Genomic DNA, 10179 nt, shown 5'->3' on the forward strand with positions numbered 1-10179 from the left:
TTTTTTCTTGTTTCTCCGACTGAATGCTGTCAGGTGTTGCACCCCCCTTCCTCATTCCCCTTTACTCGCCCCCTCCCCCCACTTTTGTCTTCTGCTGCTGCCGCTATTGTTTTCCTTCCTACGGCGCAACCCCCGCGGGATTGTCGTTTTTTTTTGTTTTCCTTTTTTTATTTTTGCTCCTCTTTTGTGTGCTGCGCTTGTTGGTGTCAGTAGGGGGTTAGAGGTTTTGTGCGGGGGAGGCGGGGAGGTGACGCCATGGGCGGGCCCAAGATGCAGGAGGATCAGTCCCTGCTGCAGCAGATGCAGCTGATATACATTAAGAACGAGTTGTACCGCCAGTTGGAGCACCTGCTTGGGCGTCCGGAGAGCGTGGAGCAGGCGGAGGGGTACTACGACGATGTAGAGGAGTTGGTGGCACTCTTTTTGCGCGAGAGCAGCGGCAGCGGCGACACCGAGGGCGGGGAAGAGGCGCTTCTCGTGGCGCTCAATACCGCCATTAACGGTGCCGAGGAGGATGAACCCGCCATTCCATTGGAACAGCTGCGGGGTCTGGTGCGGATTATGCAGACGAACCTGCGGGGTGTCGACTGGCCTAAGTGCCTCGAGGCTGGTGCTCTCGCGATTGCGGAGAAGGAGCGGAACGAGGCAGAGGCGGCGCTGCGGCGTAACTTGTTGCAGCAGGAGGAGGATGCGGCGGCGCAGCGGGTCGGGGAAGGACGGCGGACGCTTGCGAGCCTCACGACTGACCCTGCGGAGCGTCGAGCGGCGATGAAGGTGCGGGCAGAGGAGAAGATGCAGCTGGCGCAGCTGGTGCGCACCGGCCTTCTTGACGAGTCGGAGCTGCTCCAGCTGCGCACCGACGAGGAGGAGGTGGAGCAGGTGGAGCTGAACGAGGAGGAGGCGCCGTTTCTGCGCGGGTTGGTACGTCACCGCCCCGTCAACTACCGTGCCCTTCTGCCATCGGAGCAGCTGATGCGGGCGAGTACCCCAGCGCAGCGGGAGGCGATTATCGCGCGACGGGCCGTACAGCAGGCAAACGCCGATGAAATAGAAACAAATAGCATGAAGCGTGCGGCCATGTCGCAACAGTTGCGCAACAAGGACAGACAGATTCTCCGGGCAAAAGAGAGGCGCCTGCAGCGGTTGACGGAGCAGACGCGCGGCGGCATGGATGACGGCTTTGCGCCCCACAACAGGGGCGCCCACGATGGGGCTTGGGGGGAGGACGAGGGGGACGGGGAGGCCAGAGCCGATGACCGGTACAACGGCGGCAGCGACCTCCTCAACCACGAGCTGCTGGAGCGGCCGGAGGATCTTGCGGGTGGATTTCGCTCCGCGCGAGATTTACCTTCGCGACTGCCGCCGTGGATGAAGCACAGTTTTGGCGAGAAACCCCGCTTTGGCCCCACGTTTACCTCGCAGAGTCTTACGGAGCAGCGTGAGTCGCTGCCCATTTTTGCCTATCGTGATCGGATTCTCCAGCACGTGGATGGCCACAACGTGACGGTGTTGGTGGGGGAAACCGGCAGCGGCAAGACGACTCAGATCCCGCAGTATCTCGCAGAGCACGGCTACAATAAGTATGGGGTTATATGCTGCACACAGCCCCGACGTGTGGCGGCGGAGACGCTTGCCATTCGTGTGGCGGAGGAGTACGGCTGCCGCCTGGGTGAGGAGGTGGGCTACACCGTCCGCTTTCGCGACGTCACCTCCTCGCTGACAAAGATTAAGTACATGACGGATGGCATGCTGCTGCGGGAGGCCCTCCTTGACGACACCTTTCAGCGCTACAGCGTCATCATCCTCGACGAGGCACACGAGCGGTCAGTGAACACGGATTTGCTGTTTGCCATAGTCCGCAATGCGACACACAGGCGGCCAACGCTGAAGGTGATCGTTACCTCCGCCACGCTCGAGCGAGAGAAGTTCTGCAACTACTTCAACGTCGCGGACGTCTTCTTCATTGAGGGCCGCACCTTCCCTGTGGAGGTGAACTTCCTCCGAGAGCCGACCGAGGACTACCTTGACTGCGCCCTCCGGACCGTGATGAAGCTGCACCTAGAGGAACCACCGGGTGACGTCTTGGTGTTTCTGACGGGGCAGGAGGAGATTGAGCTGGGCGGCGAGCGACTTTTTCGCTGGATGGATAAGATGCATGAGCTCAGCGATAGGCCGGTGCCAGACATGCTTGTGCTGCCTCTTACCGCCTCGCTGCCGCAGGAGGTGCAGTCCCGCGTCTTTGAGGCCACACCCCCGCGCTGCCGGAAGGTTGTGCTGGCCACCAACGTGGCGGAGACTTCCATCACCATTAGCAACCTGTACTTTGTGGTGGACAGTGGCTTCTGTAAGCAGAACGTCTTTGACCCCAAAACAGGCGTGGAACAGCTGAAGATCGTACCCATTTCACAGGCGCAGGCACAGCAGCGGGCCGGGCGTGCGGGGCGCATTGGTCCCGGGAAGTGCTTCCGCATGTACACCGAGCCACAGTTCCAGATGGACATGGAGCCTGCCACCGTGCCAGACATTCAGCGGTCCAATTTGTTTAACGTGGTGTTGCAATTGAAGGCCATGGGCATTAATGATCTCTTTGCACTTGACTTAATGGATCCACCACCGCAAGAGACGCTTGTGTCAGCGCTGCAGAAGCTGCGCTACCTTGAAGCTCTCGATGACGATGGATTACTCACACCCCTGGGTGGTCGCATGGCACAACTCCCTATTGATCCCTCACAGAGCAAGACGCTGCTGACGGCTGTAGACATGGGATGCTGCGAGCCCGTGCTGACAATAGTCTCGATGCTTTCTGTGCAGAAGCGTGGGGTGTTCTACCGACCACGCGACCAGCACGAGGCGGCTGACGCGGCGAAGCGGCAGTTTCACCAACCTGAGGGAGATCAGATTACGCTGCTCGCCGTGTACGACGCGTGGGTGGCAAATGGCCTGAATGAGGAGTGGTGCAAGCGCAACTTCCTAAAACACCGGATACTGGTGGAGGCCCGTGACACACGGGAACAGTTAAGCGATATGCTACGCAAGCGTCATGCGTCGATTCCGCACCACAACGACGACGCACTCACCGAGGTGCGGCGAGCAATCACCGCCGGTCATTTTTTTAATGCGGCCAAGCGTATCACAGATGTGGCATATGCCACACTGGCGGAGCGGCGTGAGGTGTACGTGCATCCATCGTCATGCCTGCGGGATGCACCGCCGAAGTACGTTTTGTACAACGAGCTGCAGTTGACGAATCGGGAGTACATGCGGGAGCTGCTGGTGATTGAGCCTCAGTGGCTGGTTGAGCTCGCCCCGGCCTTCTACAGCAGGCCGCGAAAAGGGCAGTTGACTAAGGAGCAGCGGGCGGAGCGTCTCAACCCAATCTTGCGCGCCTGGGAAAGTGGGAGCTCGTGGAGGATCTCAAAGCAACGTCGCCGAAAGTGATACGCTTTTTTTTTTTCCTTTTTACTCACCACGGAGGTGTTTGGTTGCCCTAAAACTATAATAGGCCTGCGGCGGGAGTTGCGCGTTGATCACGTGAGAGTGGCTGGGTGGGGGTGAGGGGGCACACACACACACGATGGTGATGGGGCGCGCCTCCATGTGGTGCGCATCACACGGCTGCCTCGACGACTCGCCACCGAGGTGATTATCTTCCATTTCTTTTATTATTTTTTCATCGTTTTCTCTGCTGCCCCGTTACAGCTGCGGCGTTGCGGGCCCATGCCGGAGGGGGACCTTCCAGACGCCGTGGTGGACGCATCGCGCCTTCTGTCTGTACTGGGGGCTCTCTTTCTTTCTTTCTTTCTTTGTTCTTTTCTCCCTCACTGTGTGATCCACTCACGATGACGAGGAAGAGGAAGTGGCACTCATCTGCAGCGAAGTCGCCGCTGAGACGGGAACCTCTCCAACAGGAAAACGACAAGAGTAGTAGAAATAGTGTAGTAGTAGAGCGATACGCACGTATTTGTTTGCGTCTTTCGCACGTGATGCTTTTTGTGTTTCCCTCCGCCGTCTACCCGCGGCGCACGGGGGAGCGGCTGTTCAAGAGACTCTACCAGTTTTGCAACATTGTTCATGTCGTCTGCTTTGTCGTGCTGATGGCGGAGTTCTGCGTGCGGTTGGAGAGCAGCCTTCCTGGCTACTTCACCCGAAGCAGGGTAACCCTGGACTTGGGGCTGCAGACCGCGACCGACCACTGCAACTACAGTGCGGAGATTAAAATCGGTGGCATCTCCAGCACGCTAAGCGTGAACAGCAACTCCCTGCCTGTGCCCCTGATGGTGATGGCGCAGTACGTCATTGCGATTCTTGTGGTTCAGTTTTTGGCAATCTTAAACAGTGCGCTGAGTCTGGCGAACTACTCGGCGGGGGTCCGCCACCTGCGAATTTGTGGCGTACATGTGCCATTTTACCACATCTTGTGCGTCCTTTCCGTTCTCTACTGCGTTGTGCTCATCGTGATGGTGTTTGTCACGCGCCCAGTGCGAAACTTCTACACGGATGCAGTCGTGGCCTGCGCGGAGCAGGCGAGGTCGCGAGACCCGGCGCTGCTGCTGCAATCCGAGTACGACAACTACAACACCTTTTCAACCCCTATCGAGTGGGCCCTCGCTGCCGCACTGATCAATCTTTGCATCTACTGTTTGGCAGCCACCGTGCTCACCTGGAGGTCGTACAGCCGCGAGGTTGTGCTTTTCTCGGAGGCCACGGTTCCTTGGGAGAAGCGCGGGGTGAGATGTGGAACGAATAAGCCGGCCCTTCGCATTCACACGAAGGCGCGTGACGCAATTTTGAATGAGGCCCATGAGGCGCTTTCGCGCGGCGAAAAAGTACGCATTGCCTGCATCTACGCACTCATGACGGAGGCTGAGTACGAGGCCCAGGTGGAGGAAATGCGGCAGCGTTTCTCCGCGCAGATGAAGGAGGAGCAGTTTGAGCAGCTGCGCACCCACTTTGGGCACGCGTCGGACCTGGAGGAGAGCGGTCTCTTCTGGCGGCGACACACCGCACCGCCCCCACCGCCCCCGGACGACGCGGATCGGTTGTTCGGCGCGGCCGGGTTCTCGCCGGCTAACAACGACACCGTCCGCATTGGCGACGGGGACAAGTTTGACGAGATCCTCGACGACCCTGACTTTGAGGTGCAGTTCTGGAGCGAGTACGACACCAGCGACTACGACGTTGCTGACGCTGATGACGGTGGGGAGTTGGCGGAGTGGCCGCCACAGCCAGGGGGTGCACAGAAGCACCGAACGCAGAAGAGGCGCCACCGCCACCGCCGCGACGTGGAGGGCGGCAGGGTGCAGGAGGAGCAGGAGGAGGAGGAGGAGGAGAAGGTGAATGAGAAGGAGGAGGAGGAGGAGGAGGGAGAGGAGGAAGCGTTGTCCGCGGTGCCGGGGGCGCGACGCACGGCAGACGACGCTGAGGCAATGGGCCGCGAGGGCGTAGAGGCGGCGCAGGAGGCGTTGCAGCGTGGCCCCCACAATCATCGCAACCGGCATCATCGTCGTCGTAGACGCCGTTCATACGAAGCTGTTGAGCGAGAGGGTGAGTTGGACGGGCAGCTTGCCGCGCCAGAGCCGCCGGTTGAGCCTGCAGATGAGTTGTAGATTGGCGCAACACGTCCACCGCTGCAGAAGCAGCGATCACTGTCTTTGTACCATTTTTTTTTTTTTGGTTGTTTCCCCTCTTGTCTTAGCGCCACACATCTGAAGGTACGTGTGTGTGTGTCCCACTGTTGGGGCTAGGACCGTGCACTCCCTGGCTCTTTTCTTTTTCTTTTTCTATCTATCTGTGTGTACGCATGCATACATGCATTCTTCTTCACTCGCTGGCTGAAGCTGTGGAGAGGTGCCGACCGAACCGCAAGGAAGGAAGGAAGGGAGGGAGGGAGGGAGGGGGGAAAGCAAAAAAAAAAAGGAAGCGACGGTAGAGGAATTTGTGTAGACGGGAGGGAGGAACACACGACGGTGCATTGCACGGTTAGGTCTGCCTTCTCTACTGGTCACACGCACATCTGCATATTTGTATTGCTTTATGCGGCTTACTATCAATCAGTGCTTTCCCGACCCGCTCTCGCGGCAGTGGCCTGCCACCCATCACCCGGTACTGTGTGAGTGCCGGCAGCTGTATGTACTCGTCTCCATTTGCTGCTGCGTCCCATCGGCGCACCTTCTCGTGATGCACGACGGCGTGAGCAACAGCACCGTCACCTCCATGCCAAAAGGGCCCACGTACTTGGAGCTCCGCATCACGGAGCGAACTCGACGGGAGGCGTTTTGTGGGTTTCTTATGCGGGCAGAATCGGCGTCCATGGCGTCTGTGCCTCTCGGGTTCGCGGAGGATCACCGGCAAGTAACGGTGGTGTGCCTACGGGAGTTATACGCTGCCTCTCCGCAAGTGCTGTCGGCGTTGATGGACGTGTTAGTCTTTGGCCTTCTTCGGGTGGGGAACACCGTGAAGCGGGTGCCCTCGCTGCGCATTGTTGCCTTCTGTGACGCGCGAGCGTACGCTGCGGCGCTGCCCGAGTACGTTCTTGAAGCGTTTTCGCTATCAACGTACATGTCGGCCCTTGCCATGGAGAGTGCTGCCGTGATTCAGTCGTCTGACACGCAGAGCTCGAACGTGGTGAACAAGCGCCACATGCTGGAGGTGATGCTCTCGCCCGACGGCGACGACCTCGTTGACACTGTGATGCTATCGGGCGAGGTGTCGCGGTACCTGCGGCACCTGTTGGTGGTCCTTCGTGGCGCCATGCTGGTCCACAGCGCCCCGGGCAGCTACGTCTCCACACATGTTCCACGCATGTTGCGGCTGCTGAAGGTTTTCGCGCTGCTGTTTGCCCCCTCTGCACACGACCGTGCCGGGAAATTGCTCCTTCCGCGGCGTTCAGCGTCCCCCTCCACATCACGCACGAACGACGTTGCACCGATCACAAATTTTTCCCACGTCGTGGTGTCTCCGGCGCACGTCATGTGCCTGCTGTGCCCGATGGTGGCACACCTCTTTTCTTTGCGACGCGCGATGGTGGCGTCGTCCCTCGGACTCGGCGCGGACGGCAAGGAGAGTAGCCTGGTACTGGCCTCTGACGAGGAGGCGGCGGGCGCGGCTGTCACGCTGTGGGACGCAAGAGCGGTATTGTGGATCTCAGTTTCGGGTGGCAGCCATGCGGATGTAACCACCAATGCTGATGAGACGGCGCGCCTGGGTATGTCCACTGCGAGAGATATCACGCGCGCTTTGCGGAGCATTCACGAGGAGTGGCTCTCGTACTCGGAGTGCCGTGAGCTGATCCGTGTGACTGTGCTGAAGCACAGCGCTCCGCCAAGGGGTTGATGATGCGTGCGCTTTTTCTTTTGTGTTCTTGTTGTTGCGTTGCGATTTCCTCAAGGTGCTCTTTTGGCGTGGGAGGCGCTTGCTGCTGCTGTTGTATGGGTCACATCACACCTTCAACTTTGCTTCTTATTTGTATATCTCATCTATTTTTTATTTTTATTTTTTGCTTTCTTTGCGTGCGTGTGCGGGAGAAGCGTGCACCTGCGTGTGGCCGTCGACAGCGGTCGGAGAGGAGAGGAAGCAGAGGGGTCTCTGTGCGCGGGATGCGCTCGCCATATGAGGCTGTTTACGGTTTTGACCGGACACATATCCGACGGATGACGCTGCAAGAGTACGTGAGCGAGGGCGACACCGCTTCTGGCCTCTCCTTTTCGAGGCAGGGCGACGGGTGTCGTCTGTTGAGCTCGCGGGACCCCAACGTGGAGTTCTGCACAAAGTACCCGGTGTATGACCGCTTTGGGCGCGAGCTCTCTGTGCTGTACCAGATTCTGGAGGCGGAGGTGCAGCAAGAGATCCGTCGCGTGCAGCAGGGCGGCGGTGGGACGCGGCAGTCTGGGGTGCGGCTCAGCGCCGAGATCCCGCTGGACGACGACCCCGCAGAGGAAACCGCGAAGCCGCGGCCGCAGCACGACAAGGGCGGAGCGTACCGCCCGACCTCGTTTGTGCCACCGGCACTGGCGCACATCGACTCTGTCGATGGTGGTGAAAGGGATGTCAATGATCTCACCGATGTATCTGCTTCCTCCTGCCGGTTCTCCAGCGCGACGGCGTTGTCGCCGAGAGGCACCGGTTCCTTTTTCACGAGTTCCCGTGATGCGCGGAGATCCACGTTTTCTATTTATCGCGACAGCGGGCTAAATGCCGCCGAGGGGCTGCTCCCACAACACGGCACAAACCCTCCAGAGTCTTTGCAGCATCAGCAGGCTGAGGTTGCTTCCAACGTTTCTCGCCCCGCCTTCGCGACACAGGGTTGCGTGGGTGGTACGGCCACAGTCAGCTCGCAGCAGCCAGTGGGGGATGTTGCTGCGCTGCAGCTACCGCCCTCGCGGCGCAGCAACACGGCATCTCCACCGCGCCTTGCTGACGACGGCGGTATGGAAGAGGTGGTGATGATAGAGGAGGAGGGGCAGGAGGGGGAAGGCAACAGGGAGGGAGAAACAGTTGGCGACAGTCTTTGCGTGATAAGAGCGACACTCGACACGACGATAAGGACGGATCTACTGCGGTTTACCACGACGCGCCCCTCTGAGCAGCGCACAACCAAGCAGCTTTTCCTCCCTCCCGGCCGAGCGACGGTGGCTATGCGTCGCACCATCGAACACACCAACCCAATCTCGCGCCAGGTGTACGGTGCGCAGAACGAGACAATTTCAGCCGCCCTCGTGGCTCCCCTCGTTGCTGCCAACTTGGAGGCCGCTTGCTGCGCCGGGGACTTCAGAAGCATCGCGGGAGTGACGCCACAGCTGATTCCCGGCACAACAGTGACGCTGGGTGAATACCGCTACTGCGTCTACCGTTATCATGCCTCCTCCGATGTGTATGAGGCCCGTGCAGAACAGGCGTCCGACGACGCGCCACAAGTCCTGCTGTATCGCTGGAGCGTGCATGCGGTACAACAGGGCGAAAATGAGTCTTATCGTGCAGCGCTTGGTTTGTCACTCGCCGCCCCCTTTGTGAGTGTGACGGGCTATCGCTACGGCGATGGCGGCTTGACGGTCATCACCATGCCGTTGGGATACGTTGCGGTGCCGCTCTCCACGGTGCCCTTGTCCGCTCGCTCCTTCCCCACTTGCGTCAAGCTTCTCCTGCGGATGCTTTCGGACCTTGTGGTAAAGCGCACAATTCACGGTGATTTACGCGGGTTAAATTGCATTTTTTTAGCTATTCGGCACGGTAACACCGCGGCGGAGTTGCCGCTGACTCTACTGGTGCCTGTGCACTGGGAGAGACTTGTGGACTTCAGCATGTTTGTTGACCGTAACGCCGGCCGCACTATTCCCATGGTGGACGACGTCAGCGGTGGTCGAAGAGGGGAGCGCTTGTACCACGGCCAGGATGTCGCCATGGTGATGCATATGCTGCTTGAAAACGAGCTTGCGGAGCAGCTGCGGCCTGATCAGCTCACCGAAGTCCAGCGTCTCATGATGCTGACGACGGAGCCCACACAAGTGGCGAACTACCTGATCCAGTTAAAGAACAGCATGACTGTCATTCCATCTGACATGGATGCACTTCAGCATGACTACGAGGTAGCACTTCAGTGTCAAATCTAGCCAGATGGTCCCACACACACATCTATACATCTATATATATATATATATATAATAGACTAAAGGGGGATAGGCCTCTATCAATGTGCCACGGCTGACTGCTGGCCGCAGTGCTTCTGAGTGGGTGGTGGTGGCGGCACCAGTGCCGGACTGTGTGTCTGAGTGAGTGGCTCGTTTTGAAAATGCTCCTTCCTCTTTTTTTCTCTCACTGATGTGCTTAGATATGCTTCTCACCAAGACACGGCTGGGGTGGCTGGCTTGCGGACGCAGGGACCTAGTAACAATGATGAGAGACAGAGTGTATGTGTGTGCACAAAAGTGGCGGGCTGGACGAGAGAGAAAAAAAAAAGCCGTCGGTGGAGACGCCGGTGGGTTTACCAACAGACTTTTTTTTTTTCTGCCTGTTTTTGTGACACTTCGGGTTTTTTCTCCCTTTTCCTTCATTGTTTGTTGTTGGTTTGCATGTGCGTGTGCGTGTTTTGATTTTGGTGTTTGGTTTAAATATGCATACACACACACACACACACACACACACACACACACACACACACAGTGCAGTCGTTTAGGAAGAAACGTA

At 58.6% G+C, this 10179-nt stretch overlaps 4 protein-coding genes across 4 annotated transcripts, besides 8 other annotated features; all 4 read left to right on the top strand.

Annotated features, from left to right (window-relative positions):
* The first annotated feature begins 146 nt into the window (after window positions 1-146).
* Window positions 147-175: a microsatellite.
* An 80-nt stretch (window positions 176-255) lies between these two features.
* Window positions 256-3438, top strand: TraAM80_09101 (ATP-dependent RNA helicase DHX8; the record flags this gene model as incomplete). Its single annotated transcript, XM_029385805.1, has 1 exon — window positions 256-3438. One exon carries the CDS (start codon window positions 256-258, stop codon window positions 3436-3438), a length of 3183 nt encoding a protein of 1060 aa, XP_029234333.1.
* A 343-nt stretch (window positions 3439-3781) lies between these two features.
* Window positions 3782-3815: a microsatellite.
* Window positions 3816-3920: 105 nt separating this feature from the next.
* Window positions 3921-3945: a microsatellite.
* Window positions 3946-3983: 38 nt separating this feature from the next.
* TraAM80_09102 (uncharacterized protein) lies at window positions 3984-5606 on the top strand (the record flags this gene model as incomplete). The annotated part of the gene is made up of 1 exon (XM_029385806.1): window positions 3984-5606. The coding sequence occupies one exon, from the start codon at window positions 3984-3986 to the stop codon at window positions 5604-5606; it is 1623 nt and encodes a 540-aa protein (XP_029234334.1).
* Window positions 5607-5863: 257 nt separating this feature from the next.
* Window positions 5864-5934: a sequence feature (GA-rich).
* A 99-nt stretch (window positions 5935-6033) lies between these two features.
* TraAM80_09103 (40S ribosomal protein S24e) lies at window positions 6034-7332 on the top strand (the record flags this gene model as incomplete). Its single annotated transcript, XM_029385807.1, has 1 exon — window positions 6034-7332. The coding sequence occupies one exon, from the start codon at window positions 6034-6036 to the stop codon at window positions 7330-7332; it is 1299 nt and encodes a 432-aa protein (XP_029234335.1).
* Window positions 7333-7455: 123 nt separating this feature from the next.
* Window positions 7456-7496: a microsatellite.
* Window positions 7497-7595: 99 nt separating this feature from the next.
* TraAM80_09104 (uncharacterized protein) lies at window positions 7596-9605 on the top strand (the record flags this gene model as incomplete). The annotated part of the gene is made up of 1 exon (XM_029385808.1): window positions 7596-9605. The coding sequence occupies one exon, from the start codon at window positions 7596-7598 to the stop codon at window positions 9603-9605; it is 2010 nt and encodes a 669-aa protein (XP_029234336.1).
* A 20-nt stretch (window positions 9606-9625) lies between these two features.
* Window positions 9626-9659: a microsatellite.
* Window positions 9660-10046: 387 nt separating this feature from the next.
* Window positions 10047-10099: a microsatellite.
* Window positions 10100-10111: 12 nt separating this feature from the next.
* Window positions 10112-10154: a microsatellite.
* Window positions 10155-10179: the final 25 nt, after the last annotated feature.

This window comes from Trypanosoma rangeli, assembly GCF_003719475.1.
Source record: "Trypanosoma rangeli strain AM80 chromosome Unknown Tra_15.4_contig_00515, whole genome shotgun sequence".
NCBI lineage: Eukaryota > Euglenozoa > Kinetoplastea > Trypanosomatida > Trypanosomatidae > Trypanosoma > Trypanosoma rangeli.